This window comes from Colletotrichum fructicola, assembly GCF_000319635.2.
Source record: "Colletotrichum fructicola Nara gc5 chromosome Unknown KSG_Nara_v1_contig03, whole genome shotgun sequence".
NCBI classification, from domain to species: domain Eukaryota; kingdom Fungi; phylum Ascomycota; class Sordariomycetes; order Glomerellales; family Glomerellaceae; genus Colletotrichum; species Colletotrichum fructicola.
Window position 1 is genome coordinate 2,781,291 of NW_027094053.1, and position 19,534 is coordinate 2,800,824.

The 19,534-nt window shown below is 53.6% G+C and overlaps 4 protein-coding genes across 4 annotated transcripts; all 4 read left to right on the forward strand.

The window, feature by feature from the left end:
* Positions 1 to 311: 311 nt before the first annotated feature.
* Positions 312 to 2,369, forward strand: metE-1 (Homoserine O-acetyltransferase; the record flags this gene model as incomplete). Its single annotated transcript, XM_032030520.1, has 3 exons — positions 637 to 679; positions 885 to 1,275; positions 1,328 to 2,369. 3 exons carry the CDS (start codon positions 637 to 639, stop codon positions 2,367 to 2,369), a joined length of 1,476 nt encoding a protein of 491 aa, XP_031890039.1.
* Positions 2,370 to 6,024: 3,655 nt separating this feature from the next.
* Positions 6,025 to 8,502, forward strand: pho-5-1 (Repressible high-affinity phosphate permease; the record flags this gene model as incomplete). Its single annotated transcript, XM_032030517.1, has 7 exons — positions 6,025 to 6,202; positions 6,257 to 6,627; positions 6,678 to 6,727; positions 6,789 to 7,281; positions 7,334 to 7,475; positions 7,534 to 7,704; positions 7,754 to 8,502. The coding sequence occupies 7 exons, from the start codon at positions 6,025 to 6,027 to the stop codon at positions 8,500 to 8,502; spliced, it is 2,154 nt and encodes a 717-aa protein (XP_031890129.1).
* Positions 8,503 to 10,270: 1,768 nt separating this feature from the next.
* On the forward strand, positions 10,271 to 13,283 carry CGGC5_v005549 (putative U6 snRNA-associated Sm-like protein LSm4; the record flags this gene model as incomplete). Its single annotated transcript, XM_032030516.1, has 6 exons — positions 10,271 to 10,273; positions 10,388 to 10,528; positions 10,587 to 10,637; positions 10,703 to 10,772; positions 11,453 to 11,940; positions 11,997 to 13,283. The coding sequence occupies 6 exons, from the start codon at positions 10,271 to 10,273 to the stop codon at positions 13,281 to 13,283; spliced, it is 2,040 nt and encodes a 679-aa protein (XP_031890130.1).
* Positions 13,284 to 16,626: 3,343 nt separating this feature from the next.
* On the forward strand, positions 16,627 to 18,494 carry mfs1-5 (Transporter mfs1; the record flags this gene model as incomplete). Its single annotated transcript, XM_032030514.1, has 2 exons — positions 16,627 to 17,521; positions 17,575 to 18,494. The coding sequence occupies 2 exons, from the start codon at positions 16,627 to 16,629 to the stop codon at positions 18,492 to 18,494; spliced, it is 1,815 nt and encodes a 604-aa protein (XP_031890128.1).
* Between the last annotated feature and the right edge of the window lie 1,040 nt (positions 18,495 to 19,534).

Genomic DNA, 19,534 nt, shown 5'->3' on the forward strand with positions numbered 1-19,534 from the left:
TGACTTTTCGGGTTTGGCGACGGGGATGGTGAGGATGGACGATTTCTCGCGTGAAGAGGCAGTTGCAGCAATGTGATCCACCAGAGACACAGAGCTTCAGATCCACTTGGCTCACTGCAAACGGGTGGTAGGTAGCAGCCTCACGAAAAGACAAGGCTGTCAGCGCAGGTTGGAAGTGGGGCGGGCCAGACGCGAATTCTGTACCGGCTGGCGGCATGTATCGGTTACATGCAAATCTGCAGGGGTGCCCCTAAAATCCGCCGTTGCGAGGACTTGTAGCTGCTGGCTGAGTCATTGACCCCGCGGAGCCAATGAATCACAACGCAAAAAAAACTGTCGGGAGTACGTACCTGCCTACCTACCCAAAAAACCCCCCGGAGCGATTACGCCATTTTCGGGACTGGTCTCTGGCTTCTTCTCGCTGAACGCCGGCCAGTGAAGAGTCATTCTTAGCAAGTCCCAACCCCAGATTCTTCATATATCGCGCATATCTCGCCATCGCAAAGGACCCTCAAGTCCCCAGAAACCTTGCCCTTGTCCCATTTTGTTTACGACTCTTCGTTGCATCGCCAATTGAGAGCATTTTTACCTCATTCTGCCGGACTCGCGCTGCCCCTCGTTGGTTCCGAAGTCGGGATGACGGAACAAAATTTACAAAACGGCTCTCAGCCGAGATACGGTCAGTATAACCTCTGCCCCGGCGCGTTCAACGCGACCCCGTCTCAGTGTAATCCTTCAAGAATTATGAGTCAAGTGACTCGAAATGCTCTTATACACCAACATGTCATTCAATGTCCTGAACAACCCTTCTGTCCCTCCCCACTATGAGCACACATGCGCGCCCGAACATGAGATGAGAAGACCGGTGACTGAATACCTGTAAGAAAGAACCCAGACGCAGCCTGAGAACCCGTTTGCTACCCTGATTCCGGAGCAACAAATCGCCACTATCCCCTCCTTCACCCTCGAGTCAGGAGTCACTCTCCAGAATGTGCCCGTCGCCTACACCACGCGGGGCAAGCTCAACGCCAACGGCGACAATGCCATGGTCATCTGCCATGCCTTGACTGGCAGCGCAGACGTCAGCGACTGGTGGGGTCCCCTCCTCGGTGGACCCGGAAGAGCATTCGACACTTCGAGATTCTTCATTGTGTGCATGAATGCTCTCGGAAGCCCTTACGGCACCGCAAGCCCAGTCACTGCCAAGGACGGCGATCCGTCCAAGGGGAGATACGGGCCCGAATTCCCTCTCACGACAATCCGTGATGATGTCAAGTGAGTGTGCTCGCCCCAGTGGATACCTATATCAACTAACACGGAAATCAAGCCTGCACAAGCTGCTGTTGGATGAGCTCGGAGTAAAGCAAATCGCCGCAGTCATCGGTGGATCTCTCGGCGGCATGTTTGTGTTGGAGTGGGCGTACCTGGGCAAGGAGTACATCCGCTGCATTGTGCCTATTGCAACCTCGAGCAGACACAGCGCATGGGGTATCAGCTGGGGCGAGGCACAGAGACAGAGCATCTATGCCGACCCCAAGTACGACGACGGCTACTACCCATTCGACGACCCGCCGTCGACCGGTCTCGGCGCCGCTCGCATGTCCGCTCTCCTGACCTACCGCAGCCGAAACTCCTTCGAGTCCCGTTTCGGACGGAACATACCGGACCCCTCAAGGCGGCAGACTATCCGCGAGAAGCCCCGCCCCAGCACGCCGTCAGAGGCCCACTTCCACATTCACAACGACGGTCACAATGTCAAGCGGGCTACCATTTCGCGGCAGAACAGCCAGGGAGGCATCAACGAGACGTCAACTAACGGCGCGACGGCAGACGCAGTTGCCGACGCTCCTGACCCCCAATTCCATGGTCCACAGACTGACAGCCTTACGGGCGGCGACAAGCTCCCTACGTCAACATACTTCTCCGCGCAGTCCTATCTGCGCTACCAGGGACAGAAGTTTGTGAAGCGTTTCGACAGCAACTGCTACATTGCCATGACGAGGAAGCTCGATACTCACGATGTCTCCCGTGACCGCGCGCCGACGATTGCTGAGGCTTTGGCCCTTATCGAGCAACCCACATTGGTTCTCGGTATCGAGAGCGACGGCCTGTTTACCTTCGCTGAGCAGGAGGAGATCGCCGAGCACATCAAGAACGCCAGGCTCGAGCGTATTGACAGCCCTGAGGGCCACGACGCCTTCTTGCTGCAGTTCGAGCAAGTCAACCACTACGTGTTGGGCTTCTTGAAAGAAACGTTGCCTGATATTATGAGCAAGCAGGGCGAGGAGGTCGAGGAAGTTGGTGTGGGTCAGCTGACCAAGAGTAGCACCTTTGGAGAGGCCGAGGTAGACGACATTACCGCCTGGTAGAAAAGATATGACGGTGGTATCCGGTGGAGTTTTGTGTGTTTGTTTTGTTTCAACAGGCCTGGTTTCTTTCAACAAGTCAGCGATCATGGAAATAGACGGTGCAAAAAATGGAACTCTGCATGCTGCGTTAAGTTGGGATGTCTCTGCTCAAGCGGACGATTCGGACGTGACGTGTCAGTCCAGAACTTCAATGAAGCGGAACCAGTACCCGTACGCAATCTCCAGGCTTCAGTTCTTAGCATGCCATAGGCAGAGCCAGGCGCGAGAGTTTCCACTTGACGCCCGGAAATTCAGATCCCCGCCGGCCCATATTGTGGTGTGTAACATGGCACCGGACGTCAGATCTGGGTGCGGAGGTTATCTCAGCGCAGGGCAGAACGGAGGGGGGCACCGTATGGCCGACGTATCTGGCACCGTCCGTACGAGAGACGAACGATGCCGCAAACGTGTGTCAACTTCAAGCTGTCTCTTGCGTGAGACTCCAACTTTGTTTGGTCAACTTTGTTGTGTAAATGTGATAATTATGAACGCCGGCGGAATGGTCCGCCATCGTCGAGTCGAGCCCGTTGTTGAACGCCCGCAATTGTTGACATGAATAAGGATCCTGCGGCAGGTTGCCACGCGGAGTGAGATGGATTGGAGATGAAGAACCGTTCGGAAATTCCTGAACTCATATCTGCTAGCCTCCGCCACAAAGACAGCGTGAGCAGCGCCAACGGAGGTTTTCCGCGGGGCAAGAAGCTAGAATGAGGTCAGAAGATGACTCGCCAATCATTCCACAGAGAAGTGAAACGAAAGTTAATCGCGAGCAAAGACCACGAGCTTGCTTCGTGGTTGGAGAGAAGAGCGGGAATAGGGCGCATTGAGACGTTTTACGTCAGCCGGCTATTGGCACGACTCGACAAATCATTTGCCTGCCACCAGCGTAATGCTTGAGCGGAAGCGACTGCAGTCGTTTTTCCGCCTCTCTTAGCCAGGCAAAAAAAACCAGCAACAGCCTGACCAAGCATCGACGATGGAAGTGTAGAAATGCGACCCCCCTACCGCACATCGTCAGCAGCCGGAGAAGGCTCGGTCTCGAGGCCCACGAGGTCCACGTGTCAGAGGGTATCCTTGCCATTGGCTCGGGGAACCCTTGTCCGTCTCGGTGAAGAGGCAGGCGAGTGCATTGGCAGATCTGGAGACTGTGGGGGGTTCGAGGTGGTCCTGTCATCAGCAAGGCGGACGGGACTACCTGGGCACGGCTATTGTGCTGGCAATTGGTTAGGTAAACCTGATGCGGCGTGCTGAGGCGTCCTGTGTCGCCGTGGCTGGGCAAGAGAGAGGTCAAGACGGCAGCGTATGGTTGGACAGCAGACAAGACAAAGAGGAGCGCGTTTTCAACGTGTTTTATCCGCCATCAAGCCACCACCCCTCGTGGGAGAGAAGAAAGGCTTTGGGTTCAGGTTGACAGTGGCCCAATCGGGACAGATCTGCTGCCGGTCTGCGTCAAGAGGGTTCCGTGTGGACGGTGTTCCAGCGCCCTTCTAGAAGGAGCACCCCTGCCTGGTATCAGTGGGGAGGAGCCACCGCATAAAGGGTACTTTCCCTGCCGCTCCACGAGTGTCCTGCGGACGTTGCGGACGGCACAGACGCGCCTTTTTCTGAGTGTAACAGTGCAACATGGAAAAGGACGAAGGGAAGGAGTGCCGCTGGAGGAAAGCACTTTCTTAAGGCGTGAAGACAGGGCAGGGTCGACTAAAGATCCAACGGGCAAGAAGCAAGCGAGGTGGGGGCTTCCATGACTGAGGCAACGTGGGGTTGCACCTGGCACCTGCCCTGTGTTGCCCTGTCTCCCGTCCATGCCTGCCTTCCTCAGCTGTGAGCCTGTGCCTGCCTGCCTGCCTTGCCTGCCTGTGCCCATTTCCAGCTTCCGGATGCGAATGCACCCTGATGTCTGAGATCCACGGGCTGGCGTCTGGCCTCCTCAAGTTTATTCCCAAGTTATTCGTATCCATGGCACTGCACCTTGTCTTAATACATTGCCTTACCTCCACCGTACCTACCTTGCTTTGGTATCTATCCTGCAGTCGCAAGTCGCAAGTCGCAAGTTGCAGCAGGTGCGTTCAGACCCAGAGTCCAGCCAGGTCCGGCTTCTGTGACAGTTTGGCAACTGCCCGTCCTTTCTTTCTGGCCTGTCCCTCTCCCCCATTTCCGTCCTTGCTGGCCGCGCACTGCTACTGTTCCTCGTCTCAAATGACCAACAGTTGGCCCTCGCATCTGTCCGATCCCATCCCCCTCCACAAAGCGTACGTATGGCCAACCAAAGCTTGTCCGCTGAGAGCCGGGGCCATCTTACGACAACGAGGACGAATTCTTTTTCAGCGTTCGGTGTCTCTGCTGCATTTCTGTTCGAGTTTGCATTAGCGCCATGTCAACGTTCCTTAGGTCGTCTGCCCAGCCCTTCGACCGGTACAGAAAGCCCCGCCCCTGGCAGAAGAGTGAACATCCGGCGGTATCGCCAACACGTGGCCTGGGATTAATCTCACCTGCACCTTCTGGGCCCACGTCGTACCACTCATTGCATCCATTCTCTTACACTCATAGTCGCCCACTACCGTTTACTCTTTTAAAGTACGTTTCTTGTTCGTCTCTTCAACTGATTCTGGGAGAGTGCGAGAAAACTCAATCTCCAGTCTCATTCCAAGTTTTCTCCAATTAGCGCTACATATTAACAACTTGAGACATCTCTCCCTTTGGGATCAGACACCGAGCTTCCCAAAATGACTGCATACTTCTCCATCCCGACACACTCATCTTTTTGACTTTGGGGCTCGCCGTTCCTGGACTGTGTGGCCCCCAAACTCCCACCGGGAGTCAATAAACAACCCCCCTAACCTTGGAGGCATGCGAACCACCACCACGATAAGGCCCCTTTCAACCTAAACCTCGTCCAACGAGTCCATTTCCGCTTCTGTTTATCGTCCTACATCATCGTCGTTTCCTGCGTCACTTAACCTCACATCAAGCACAGTCCACGTCTTTGCTGATGCTACAGGCAAAGACAAGGCCGACACTCAACACGGACATAACGTTCCCCGTCCCATTCCGCCTATCCAATCGGTCACTTCGCGGCCGACACCCCCATCATCCCTGGTCCAGGCATCCCCTTGCGACAGGCTTGCCTTGTCGTACCCTGTCGCCCACGTTCAGCCCCTCGCTCGCCCCATCAGGTGTGCCATTACGAACGTCCTGCAGAACGGATCCTGCGGGACGTAGGTGGCATGCGCCTCTGCGGCCCAGACGGTCTTGCAGCACATTCCCTTTAAACTCTCCCACACCCCTTCGTCCCGCGCACCTGCATCCGAGCCGCTTGAACTTAGTCCCCTGATCTTCAACGCCCAGAGATCTGGCCGCAATCACTTGTATCTCGAGTCCCAGTCTCTAATAACCCGGAGAACCCCATCGAGTCGACCGACATCGCTTGTGACGACGACATTCTTGGACTGACGCTGGAGGGGAGGATCACCGGAGGAGGACGACGCATCTTGGTATACGAACGACTTCCGATTTCATCATGGCTGCCGGGCGAACCATCGAGTTATAGATCGGGCCACAACGCCGTCGTAAATAATCGCCCTCACCGCTCGAGCATTCAACCGCTAGACTTTTGAAGATGGACGACATGTTACCGCCGCCGATGACCCCCTCCGAGCGAGGGGGTTACCGGCGGACCAACGGAGGCAACAATGCTTTTCACAACTTTTACAACGACTATTCGCACATATCAGACCCCGCCCTACGGAGGCGGCTGGCTTTGAGCGAGATTGACAAAGTTCCTTTTGGCTTATACCGTTAGTTGATGATTGCCCATTCGCCGACGCGTGTTCACTAACACAATGGAACAGATGTGAGAGCGATTTTGGTAGCAGGTGTTGGATTCTTCCTCGATTCGTACGATATTTTTGCAATCAACCTTATTATCACCCTCCTGGGGGTTGTTTTCTGGCAAGGGCCTCCGGATCAAATTCAGCATGGCTACGGCGGTAACCACGGAGAGTTACCGGGCTCCGTCAACTCCGCTCTTAAGGCTTCGACAAGTGCTGGAATAATCATCGGTCAGCTTGTATTTGGCTGGCTTGCGGATGTCTTCGGCAGGAGGAGGATGTATGGAGTGGAACTTGGCATCATTATCTTGGCGACGCTGAGCGCTGCACTTGTCTCGCCAAGTCAGTCCGTTGGGTTCACAGGGCTAATGATCTTTTGGAGAATTATCATGGTAGGGTCATGATGGGTTTCCTCTACGCCCGCATAACTGACAACGAGCAGGGCATTGGAATTGGCGGCGACTATCCGCTCAGCTCGGTCATCACCTCAGAGTACGTTATCTCTCCTGTTACCACCTGTACCGGGTAATGCTCGAGCTTACACTCGCGACAGATTTGCGCCAACCCGCTGGAGAGGAGCCATGATTGCTGCAGTTTTCAGCATGCAAGGCTTGGGCCAACTTGGTGCCTCAGTCGTCGCCCTCATTACGGCGGAAGCATTCAAAGAATCTTATCTCGACGTCACCACGATTGCCAGCTGTCATGAACGTTGTCAACTTGCTGCCGACCGTTCATGGCGAATCATTGTCGGAGTCGGCGCTCTCCCAGCTTGTCTTGCCTTGTACTACCGCGTCACCATTCCCGAGACGCCCCGTTATACCTTTGATGTGGAGCAGGATGTCGAGAAGGCTGACGCCGACATCAAGGCGTATATGGCCAGCAAGTCAAAAGGCGAAGTCGATCCAGAGCTACAATTCAGAATGAAGAAACAGGCTGGTCCCGCATACAACACCCCGAGTGCCTCATGGCGCGATACGTTTGCGTTCTTCGCTCAGTGGAAGAACTTCAAGACCTTGACGGGCACCGCCTTGTCCTGGTTCTTTCTCGTATGTCACCCTGCTCCTCAACAATATTTTAATACACTGACATGTGAGGCAGGATCTAGCATTCTATGGCTTAGGATTGAATAACACCTCTGTGCTTCAAGCTATTGGCTATGGCGATGGAGCCAATTTCTACGAGAAGCTACACAATCAAGCAGTCGGCATGATTATTTTGTCGTCTGCTGGAGCTATCCCTGGTATGAATATCTTTGCAAATATGCCTCGCAACTCTTTCCGCTGACATTGTCATCTTAGGGTACTGGGCTAGTGTATTCGCCATCGACACTATGGGTCGCAAGCCCCTGCAGATGTTGGGTTTCTTTGTCCTGACCGTTTTATTCTGCATCTTGGGCTTCATGCTTCATCAGCTTCCGCACCCAATCTTCCTCACGCTTTACATCATTGGTCAATTCTTCTTCAACTTCGGTAAGTGCTTGGAACGCGCCGTCTTCGCTGACCAAGCTAACATGGACAGGCCCGAACACGACGACCTTCATCGTTCCGGGAGAGTGCTTCCCGACACGCTATCGATCTACGGGCCACGGTATCTCAGCAGCGATGGGCAAAGTCGGCGCCATTCTTGCACAAATCATTAGTATCCCATTGTTGTCGAAGGATACGCCTGCCGACTGTCACGGCAATGCCTGCTCGCCATGGCTTGACCGTCTTCTCGAGCTGTTCGCTTTGTTCATGTTCTTGGGCATGCTCGCCACCCTCCTGATCCCCGAGACGAAAGGAATGACGCTCGAAGAATTGGCCGGCGAGACCCCAACCTCTTACGATCGCGGTCGCAACGGCAGTATATCACACTACCCGCGCTACAGCGGCAGATGGAACCCCTTCGCTGGCGGCCACCCTGCTGGTTTCCATTACCCACGTATGAGCAACATTCGGGCTGTCCGCGTCGGCATCATGACGTCTCCGGACCTTCTAGCCGAAGAAGAACGCAGAAGGAGAAATCAAACCCGGTTCTGGCGGAAGAGGAGGAAGGACAGGGGTGCAAATAATAGCACCGGTAGCTCGGACGAGTACGCCATGACTTTCCGAAATAGCGGCGTATCTTCTTCCTACGGTCCCTCCACGGCCAACGCAGACGAAATACCACCTGAACAGGTCCCAACTTGGGGCGCTGGGTGGGGCAGAATCGATCGCGGCGCGCAGCCCATGGAGAACGTGAAGCTGCACGATGCCGGAAACCTCCTGCGCCGAGATTCGAGAGCATGATTTCTTTCTTTTAGGAAAGCGGCTGAAAGGGAAAGCGGGCGTTTGGGTAGGACTTTATGTATTATGACTGGGAAAAACGCAAGTGAATTGCTCTTATGATTATGTGTATGTATTATATGTCCAGCTAGACAGTACATGAGTAATGTCATCATGAGGCTGCTCACGCAGCAACTTCAGCCAACGGTCCAAAAAAGATGTTGCAAGTCGCGGACGACTGTGATCATGATCAGTGGGAGGCTTGAACTCCCGGCCTTGGCATTACTCAACACATTTGATGATGTATTAGTACCACGCTCTAACCAACTGAGCTAACCGACCAGCCGTTGTTGAAGGAGGGTGCCCTAGCCCTTACTGTATGGGGCGGTGGGCGGAGGTGGATGTGGTGATGATTTTGAAGCGGGCCGGGGTCGGAGTGTGTGGGTCGCCGGACGGGGAGCAAACGACGGCTCGGGAAGAGAACCTTGGCAGTGAGAAGCAGTTTAGTGTAGCACATAAGTTAACAGATGATAACGCTAGTCATATGTGATTCGATGGATGTTAAATTCTGCTTTCAATAAGATGGAGTGCCTATCTAGAGTGAGGCGTTTACGTTGTCTTACACCGTCTTGTGGCATATTTTCGAGATTGGTAGATAAACCGGCCAGGCGCTAACGCAGCGCTTTCTCTATGCCTTTCATTTCAATCTTCATAGCCTCTTCTGGCCTCATCAGCTGCATGTTTGTGTAATGCCGGCGGATAGGCCTCTCAGGGGTATCATACGGTCTGATCATGGTTTCTGAAGGAAACATAGCAGGCATCGACGGCGAGGTTAGAAGGGAAATAGAAAGCGTCTACTGCTGACAGTGTTCGCTAAAATCGTATATCTGACATTGACGTGTTATTAAAAGTCGATTGACTCCAAGATTAGCGCATAATATCCAGACGCGGTGTCGGGAGCAATTTTCCCATTTACAACCGGTGTGAGTTGAAATGGCATTTGCTAAAATGTGAAGTAGCACTCGTGACAAACGACTCATTAGGGTGATGAAGTCTGAGAGGCGACTGCGCGCGACTGAGGCTGAGGTAAGAAAGAATTCTGAAACTAAGAGAATACAGGTTGAGCAAAAGAAAGATCAGCATCACGATTGATTGAAACACAGCCGTCAACTCGAGTGATTCGCATCTTCAGGTGTGGGTCGGGCGAACACGGATTCTCCACATTTGCGCTACTTAGGCCACAAACTGACCTCGGCTTCCAACGCCTCCAATCAACAATTGGAGATCCCGAACCTGGCCGGCTGGCGCAATGGTAGCGCGTCAGACTTCTATCCGCTCTCGAGTGGTACAGTAATCTGAAGGCTGCGGGTTCGAGCCCCGCGTTGGTCAAATTTTTGCATTTTGGTGTGATGTTCCTTCCCGTCGATTTTCGTCTGCGTGGCTTGCTGGTTTGTGAGTTTTGCTGGTACGATGCTCTGGGGAGAGAAAGAAGCTGCAGTTTGCATGAAGATGTCCTGTGTACTTCGGAATATGATTTTGTAGATGGTGTAGTTGAAGCTCTAATGGTTCTTCGCTTCCACGAATCAGCTACGTCATTCACTGTTCCACAGTGGCCTAAGGTGAGAGCGAAGGGTCCGCCGCCGCTGGTCTTCGCTTGTTGCATACGCACACCTGAAGCTCACCGAAACCAAAGTGCCCCACTAAATTCCTGATGGTCGCATAACCGCAAACCGCCGCGTCGAGCTCCCAGCTTCCCTCTCCCAAGGCAAGCTCACGCAGCCCAGATTGCAAGATGGTACGTATGCCCGCGCCGCATCTCATGCTCAGAGCATGCAGAGGCGACTGTGATTCTGATGTTTTATTCGCTTTTGCCACCGCATGTTTGGCTAATTCTGGCCCGCTCTCGCAGTTACCCCTCGGTCTTTTGAACGCTGCCCAAGGGCACCCCATGCTCGTAGAGCTCAAGAACGGCGAAACGCTGAACGGCCACCTCGTCATGTGCGACACTTGGATGAATTTGACGTTGAAGGAGGTCGTGCAGACGAGTCCGGTACGCGACGGCCTCCCCCCCGACATCGGTTGGACGCTCTCGACTGACGTGGATACAGGAAGGTGACAAGTTCGTTAAGATACCCGAGGTTTACGTGAAGGGAAACAACGTATGAACAATGGCCCGCGACCCATTTTAGACCCAGTGACACGGAATGCTGACGCGCTGCAACAGATTAAATACCTCCGAGTTCCCGACGATATTATCGATCTGGTCAAGGAGAACCAGCAGAACAACCAGGGAGGTTTCCGGGGAGGCAGGGGCGGACAATCGAGAGGCGACCACGGCGGCCGTGGCGGAGACAGGGGACGTGGCAGAGGACAGAGAGGCGGCCGTGGAAGGGGCCGCGGCCCATCATCATGAGGCGGGAGGTTTCCATGACTGCGAGGAATGCGAGAATGAGCTACGGCGCAACGGACCACGCAGAGGTCCGGAATCCAGAATAATACCAAAGCAGAGAAGCATCTGCCCATGGAACCCACCAAAGAGCGTCTCGCGACGGAGGGACAGGGCGTGCTGCTGTTGGGCTGACGGTTGGAGACTTCCCCAGGCATCACCAGCAGCTACCTGGGCCTGGAAACGCGTGCACGCCGAATGAATCATTTTAAGTACTCTACAATCAAACAAGAGATATCCATGAGATGAAGATCCTGCTCAAGTGCTTTGCCCGTGTTCATATTGCTGCACTTCGAGAGCTGTCCAGGAACAGTCTTTGAATATCACGTGACCCCGCGCCGGCCAGGATGTTCGGTGACGAAAGCTCCGAATTCTGCCAGGTACAGCTCCAAGTATTTTGGCAGAAACGCGAACCCCGAATATTGCCAACTCCCATGTCGGGATCCCGAATAGTTTTCGACAGCCTATGGCGCTGCCTTTGCCCTTCCGTCGACGCACATGCCGCAGCAAAATTACTGAGCTCTCCAGCCATCGCCCGCCCGTCGCCAGCAACGAGACCTCGATTCCCCTCCACCCTCACCACTCGACCCCGCGCAGTCCGAACACAATGTCGACGATACGGGGGCGGCGCATACCACGAAGCTGCCACGCAGAAGGAGCTTGAAGATGCGAGAAGCCGACTTGTTCCCGTCAAAGACGAGCCGCCGGCGAGACAACGACCGCGGGACCCCTCTAAACCAGACCCAATAGAAGCGCTGCGAGCTGCGCCGGAGGCTGCTGTGTACGAAGCACTGGAAGTCTTGCGCGGGCAGCCGAAGAGCTTCGAGAAGGTGGTGACGATCATAACACATTTGGTCACTGACCGCGACGCCGAGTTGAGCCCCGCGCTGTACGAGCACCTGGTCGTCGCCATGGCAGACGTTCAGGGTTCCGCAGCGATGCTGGCACAGCTGTTTGCGGAGATGAGGGAGCTGCACTTGGCGCCCTCGCCGGCCATTCATCACGCAGCGCTAGCGGTACGATATCAGAAGAAAAAGTGCCAGATCTCATAAGCTAACTAGTGGGAACACAGGCTCTCGCAGTCCACCCCGATTACATCGTCCGAAACGAGGTCCTCGCAGCCATGAAACAGTCCTGGACGGAAGTCAACCCGGAAGCAGACGGCCATGTCGCCCTCGGCCTCCTACGCGACGGGCAGTTCGAGCTCGCCCTCGACAAGCTGGAGAGCATGATCGACAACCACGTCCCCGTGCAGCCGTGGGTCTACGACATCTTCATCTTCATGTTCGCGCAGCGCGGGTTCGTCGAGGAGGCCGTCCGGCTGGCGCACAGCAAGGCGCACACCACCGCGGCCGCCGACGATGCCGCCGAGAGCCCGCTGTCCATGTGGCACATGCTCCTGGACGTCTGCAGCCAGGCGTACCATTACGAGGGCACGCGGTACGTCTGGGGCCGGCTGTACGAGGCGGACAGGTATGCCTTGCCCGAGGGCGTGCTGCTGAACATCGTTAACACGGCGGCGCGGCACCACGACTTCGAACTGGTCACGAACGCGAATAAGCTGATAGCGCAGCGGGGCGGGAAGTTGCAGGCGCATCACTACGAGCCGCTTATCGATTGCTACGGCGGCGTCGGGGATTTGGAGGGCGCGCTGAGGGTGTTGTGTATCATGTTCAACGCCATCTCCGTCGCGCCGTACGCCAGCGCGCGCTCGATCTATGAGTGGGTCAAGAAGGAGCCGGAGAGCCTGGATTCAGCCCTCGAGGCGCTGGCTGCGTTGAAGAAGGAGTATAAGATCCCGATAGCGGCGCTGAATGTGCTCGTCGAGGCTGCGGTTGAGACGCATGGGTATGCCAAGGCGCTGGAGATTTACAGGAATGCCCCTAATTACACGGAGGCTCCCCCGAACCACGTTACGGTCCGGTATCTCTTGCAAGCCTGCGAGGACGCGGAGGCGCGGCGGGTGCTGGTGGCCGAGGACCCGGAGCTGGCGCTCAAGGGCGACCGGCAGGTCTTTGCGGACGTTATCTTCGAGCATGTCATGGCGGGTGACCTCGACATGGCGTACAAGTGCGTGGAGATGCTGGGCGACGCTCCCGACCCGGAGACTGGCGCCAAGCCCGAGGCATGGATCAGCCAGCAGACGTTGCTGGTGCTTGTGAGGAAGTCTCTCGATGCGCAGGATGAGCGTGTCTGGTGGTTGGTGGAGCAGGCGGAGAAGAGGAACATGGACGTCCAGTCTGGCATTGCGAAGCTGATGGCGTCGTTTGCGGAGCAGGTGAAGAGGACTACAGGGCTGGGAGAGGAGACTGGTGGGTTGGAGGACGATTCTGACGAGAGGCATCCTTGGACGTCGTGATGATTATGATATATTGATCAGCTGTTGAATCGATCTTGGTAAATGTTAGTGTCTGTTTGTATGGAGAGGCATAGGTCGGATCAAACGTGCGTTGTCAGATGAACTCGATAAACCCTGAAGTTATTTTGAGGGTAGAAAACACAAAAGATCACGACACCAAGTAAAGCCACTTAAATGTTGCCCAGGACATCTTTACGATCTCATGATACCTGCTGAAGCTCCTTGTATTCGTCACTGTCTACCTATTGTCTACCTATTGTCTTCCTAATTAGACATCAAAAACTTGAAAGTAGAGGTAGACACAACACATGCTATCAGGGAATGTAACCAGTGATGCCGCTGCGAGCGAGTATGTCGTAGACGACGCAGTCGGTTACAGTACATTGTCTGTTTGCATCCGAGGCATGCTAGGTCTCTGGTTCGTCAAGACACATCGGCTCGCCAGCGTTCACATTCTCTTCGATCATAAGTTTGGCCATGGCCTGTGAAACGTCAAAATCCAGGTCCAAGTTTCGACTTACTGAAGGCGACTGTTGCTCCACGGGGCTGTCCACGCACATGGCGTCCTCGTCATTGAGTTGATCCGGGTTGCTGCTCGAGGCCATTGTCTCGGATGGGCAACGATAGTTCAAGATGATAATCTGGTTGATGTGACTCTCTAGGTGATGGGCGTTTTTGCAGTGTTGTTGATGGGGCGCAAGTGACAATGATGCAGTTGCAACGACGGTGTTGAATGGTGGTATTGTGCAGTTGTGGTGTACTGAGAGCAATCAGGGGCTGTGGACGATGGGCATCTTATAATGCTTACATCTTGAACACGCGTAAGATCCAACGGCGACTGGTTTGAGGCCAGTTTCAAGAGGACCCAGTGCGACATCGTTGAAGAAGACCAACAAACTCCTCAGACCATACACACAATGAACGTGTAATTGGAAGGCCGGACTTGTTCTTGACAAGTTTCAGATTGTAGCTTTGAGACTCTCATCTCATTGAGATACAAGAAAAAGCACAAAGACCTATCTGATTATCGCGGCCGGATTTCTTGAGGAAGGTGGCCTTGTTATAAGCAGCATAACCTCAAGAGTTCTGCTATCTGGGCGGATAGTAGGCATCAACGATAATAGTGAGGATAATGACGACTAGAGACGACGTTAGGGATAGGGACTACAGGAACGATAACGATAACAGGAACGATAGGGAATACAGGCACGATAGTGACGACAAGGACGACAGGGACAATAGGAGTAATAGAATCATTGATATAAAATAAATTATTGCAACTAACATGGTAGTTATCCGCCCGGATAGCAAGACTCCACCTCAAAGAAGGCTATGCGACAGGAAGACTTGACGAAAGGTCGCTAAACTGAAGTCCGGCAGCTGGAAAGAAGGTGAGGTATCCCGAGAACTGTGATGGATACCGATATGTTGAGCATATGTGACCGCTCAGAAGCCAGGCTGCCTAGGAAGTCAATGAAGTAGCAGGGGGGTAGAATAAAAGACATGAGCTCTGTCATTTCTGCATGAGGTAGACGAAACCTTGCGATACCCAAACAGAAGGGTGCATCTTAGAAGAGTATAATCTATCAGAAAAGCCTTTCGGATCTTGGTTATGGCTGTATGTTAGTAGGGTAAAACATAGTTTTGTCATACTTGATAGCTGGAGAGACGATGAATCAAGCTTGATAGTTGTTACTGAAGATCCATTTGCTGCAGAGGATTCCAGAGCTGTTAATCGCGTCGGACTTAGCAAACACGGAGACTAGCACTATTCCCGCTCACCACCAGAGAGCCATGTGCAACATCCGGACGTTCGTTTGTCCCGATCTCAACCGGAAACCCGAGAGGGTGGTCCGGCGTGACTCATCTGCCGTCAATTAACCTTATCTAAACCGTTGTTGCCGGGATGCAGACATGAGACGTAGCTCAGGCACTAACGATATGAATTTGGGCTCTGCTGACAGACTCCTCTCAGCTGAATAATTCGACCATTGTGCTTGAGAGGGTCTGCCTTATTGGCAGCCACAGGGGCATCCAAGCTTCAGCACATGAGACGACGTGAACACCTGGAATCATCATCTCGAGCTAGTTAAACAACCTCACGTCTCGTGAAGAAGCTTCCAAACGGCCAGGGGGATTTTGTACAGTGGTGCTTACTGTATGCTGCAAACGTCCCTGACATGCCATCTGCCGACGTAAGCCACACACCAGCGCACCTCGACGGCTTTCTCTCAGGCTCTAAGCTTCAACATAGAAAAGGCATTCTAATTGCTTGGCGGCATACGGATTTATAAGAGTCGGAGGAAAACATTTTCCCATTCGAGAATGGTGTAACCTGTAAGTCGGCGCGGGATGACGATTGGGCTTAAGCTTTTGACCCCAACCGCACATTAGCTAGGTTTCTTCCTTGCGGACAAACCAATCACAGACATCCTTCCAAACAGATTTACGAGGGATGCCAGATCTCGCTGATAAATACACCAAAATCCGTGGGGCGGATTAGTGATTCTGTCATGTACCGCCCGTTATCTCAATCTTACATGGAAGCACCAATGTCTGACCATCAGCACTATCGCGCTCTACACCTTCAGGGAACGCCAACTCCCTACACGGGTCTAGCGTGCTAAACTCCAGCGCCCGCCCGCAAGCCATCTCCCTCCCCACGGCGTCACGTCAGCCCTAGATGATGTCGTCTCTTGCTCCAGACGACTCGGAATGAATCGCAAAGTCCAGACGCGAAACGGGGGTCCAATGGCCCGGTGACACGGTTAGATCTTACCGCAGCAGATTTGAGACGTGGTAATCAGATTTGCCCATTGGGGAAACCGAGTGCCCCAGTCCCTGCGCAGCTGGAGCACGACAGCAACCCAGACAGGCGGTACCATGCATGTGCTCCATCCTCCCTTTCCGGTAGCTTCGAAAGCTTCGATCCGGTGTGATTCATAATTGATATCAACACGCGCTAGAAAGGGGACTTGATTTCTTCCGCGTCGCGTTTAATGGTGCTCGTAAGCCCGGGCTGCCACGGACGGACGAAGGGTTGACACCTGCTCGGTCATCATTGACGTGCTAGGCGCGATGTTAGTCCCTTTGGTGTCGATGTAGAGGCTTGTTCCATTGTTCGTCCGAGATGATGATGAGTATATAGATGCCATGAATATCTCATGTCTAGAATCTCTTTTCCACCACTCCATCAGCTTCAACATCAAGCATACTTGACCTGAAGGCATAGACACATAAGTCTAGAGCCTGCGACAGCAAACCAACCAACCCAACATCTCTCCATCGCAGGATTGGCATCATAGATACCAGCGCCCAAGCCACATCATCACACAACGTCTCAATGGCGAACCTAATCATAGACGCCCCGGTGGGCCAGCTCATCCGTCTCCTCACAGGGACGAAGTTTCTCCGCTACCCGGAAGAAGAGCCCGACTTCCAGCTCCCGCAACAATGGCTTGACGTTATGAATTCTCCCGATGAGAAGAACGACACCGCCGAACCCACCCCGGCCGTAACATCACCGGCGCCGGCCAGCTCCTCCGCTTCCAGCCACAGCGACGATGAGAACACAATCTCCAAGGAGAAGACAGCTGACGCCGGACCGTACGGTGTCGGGGCCACTCGGACGCGGAGCAGAGAGGAGACGGCTCCGTACTCACAGGAACGCTTGGAAGTCGACGAGGCTCACGAGATTGAAAGGACCAAGAGTATACCTATCGCACCGAAGAAGACCAAAGATGGTGCTATTTTGGTGGATTGGTACTTCTCCGACGACCTGAGCAATCCCCTGAATTGGTCTAACAACAAGCGCCTCCTCATCACTGCCATTATCTGCATCTACACATTTGTGGTGTATACTTCATCAGCAATATACACGAGCTCAATCGAGGGTGTCGTCAACGAGTTCGGCGTCAATCTCACTGAAGCTTCATTGGGCCTCGCCCTCTTCGTTCTGGGCTACGGCATCGGCCCACTGGTGTTCTCCCCCCTTTCCGAGATCCCCAGAATAGGCCGCAACCCGATTTACATTGTTACAATGCTTCTTTTTGTTATCGTCTCTATCCCTGCGCCTTTGGTCGACAACTACGCCGGTCTGATGGTCCTCCGTTTCCTGCAGGGTCTCTTCGGCTCTCCATGCCTTGCTTCGGGAGCTGCATCACTAGGTGACATCTACTCCATGATGAACCTATCCTACCCATTTGCACTCATCATGTGGACTAGCTCTGCATACTGCGGTAAGCAAGTCCCAATCGTATTTCTTATCAATATCGTTCTAATCATCAATTAGGTCCCGCTCTTGGCCCCCTCCTCTCAGGCTACGCTGTCACAGCCAAGGGTTGGCGCTGGTCCCTTTGGGAGATTCTCTGGGCCGCCGCCCCAGTCTTCATCGTGATGTTTATCTTCCTCCCCGAGACCTCCGCCCCCAACATCCTCCTCCGCCGCGCCAAACGACTCCGCAAGCTCACCGGCAACTCGCGCTTCATGTCTCAATCTGAGATCGACCAGCGGAACCTCAAGACCTCAGCCGTGGTTATCGACGCCCTCATCAAGCCCCTCGAGATCACACTCAAGGACCCGGCCATTCTCTTCGTTCAAACCTACACGGCCATCATCTACGGCATCTACTACAGCTTCTTCGAGGTCTTCCCCCTCGTCTACCCGGTCTACTACCACATGTCCCTCGGCCAGATCGGTCTCGTCTTCTTGTGTATCCTGGTCGCCTGCCTGATCGGCGTCGCCATGTACATGTCCTACCTCGCCTTCTACATGATCCCCCGCATCCGCAAGTTCGGCTTCCCCGTGCAGGAGAGCCGCCTTGTTCCTGCTCTGCCTGCAGCCTTCGGCCCCACGATCGGTCTCTTCATCTTCGCGTGGACTGCATCGCCTGCAATCCACTGGATTGCGCCGACGATCGGAATCACGGTCTATGGCGCCACAGTGTTCGTGGTAATGCAGTGCATCTTCGTGTACGTACCGCTGAGCTACCCGCAGTACGCAGCCAGCCTGTTTGCCGGCAACGACTTCTTCCGGTCGGCGCTGGCGTTTGCGAGCATCCTGTTCGCGAGACCGCTGTATGGCAACTTAGGTGTCGCAAGGGGCACGAGTCTGCTCGGTGGACTGAGCACGATTGGAATCATTGGAATCTGGCTGCTTTACTTCTACGGAGCGAGGTTGAGGGCCAGAAGTACCTTTGCTATCTCTGGATGAGCGAACCGAGGAATAGTCTACATTTGATGGAAATTGGCACAGCGTTGCGTGGAGTCTTTTGAGCTGGCTGGCTCTGTTTGATGGTATACCTAGGCTGGGGGAATCATAGGGAATTGCGAGTCTTAATGATATACATAATACTTAGATTTCATGTCAATCTACACTGAACAATTATTGAATCATACCTTGCGCACTTACATCGAACTCTCAAACCCTGGATCTGGTGCTGAGTCGAATGCTCTATGCTAACTAGCAAAACCCTCATACGTAATGTAACGCGTAGCTTGGAATCTTTTCATAAATAGCTCCAGCACGAATATTGACGCCGAGAATAGGAACACACACTCTTTATTCAAGTTTGCAGTTGGATCGAGAAACAATTATCACTGAATCAATACTAGCTACACCATGTTTCGGCATACCTCCTCAATCACAAAGCTGTATGCTACTACGAACAGAAATTTTTCACAGAAGTCTCTCAATTCCCATTTGAACGGTGATGTCGAATGCATTCATGCCAACAACATATCTCGTGCAATTCGTGCTTGTAGTTGTTTGCAATTAAAATCCCGTCAACCTAATGAGATGTTCATTGTCGTGATACAATCATCGTAGCTGTCATACAAGCTGGAATTCTGGACCATAATCGATTGATTTGGGATATCCGTACGTTCTATTGCAACTTCAGCCGTAGCGCCAATTCATACTCTATGAGCACTCTCAGCTGAGCCTCTAGTGTAAAACGGGAGGGTAGGCGACACGAGTCAAACTACGAATTGCACCAAACTGCACCTCCTCCGGCACGAGAAGCGAGAGGCGGACAGCTCCGACTGACCCTAAAAAGACACCAAATTTTGACTCGTAGCCCAATTGCTACTCGGAGTTCGGACTTTTGACGAGACATACGTCAATAGGTACGAAGAGATACCTATATGTAGGAACGTTTCCCGCGGGGCCCCATTTTGACAACATGAGCCTTTTCTTCTACAACAGGGCCAAAGTCCGAGAATATCTCCCAATTTCCATTTAAAAAAGTGGTG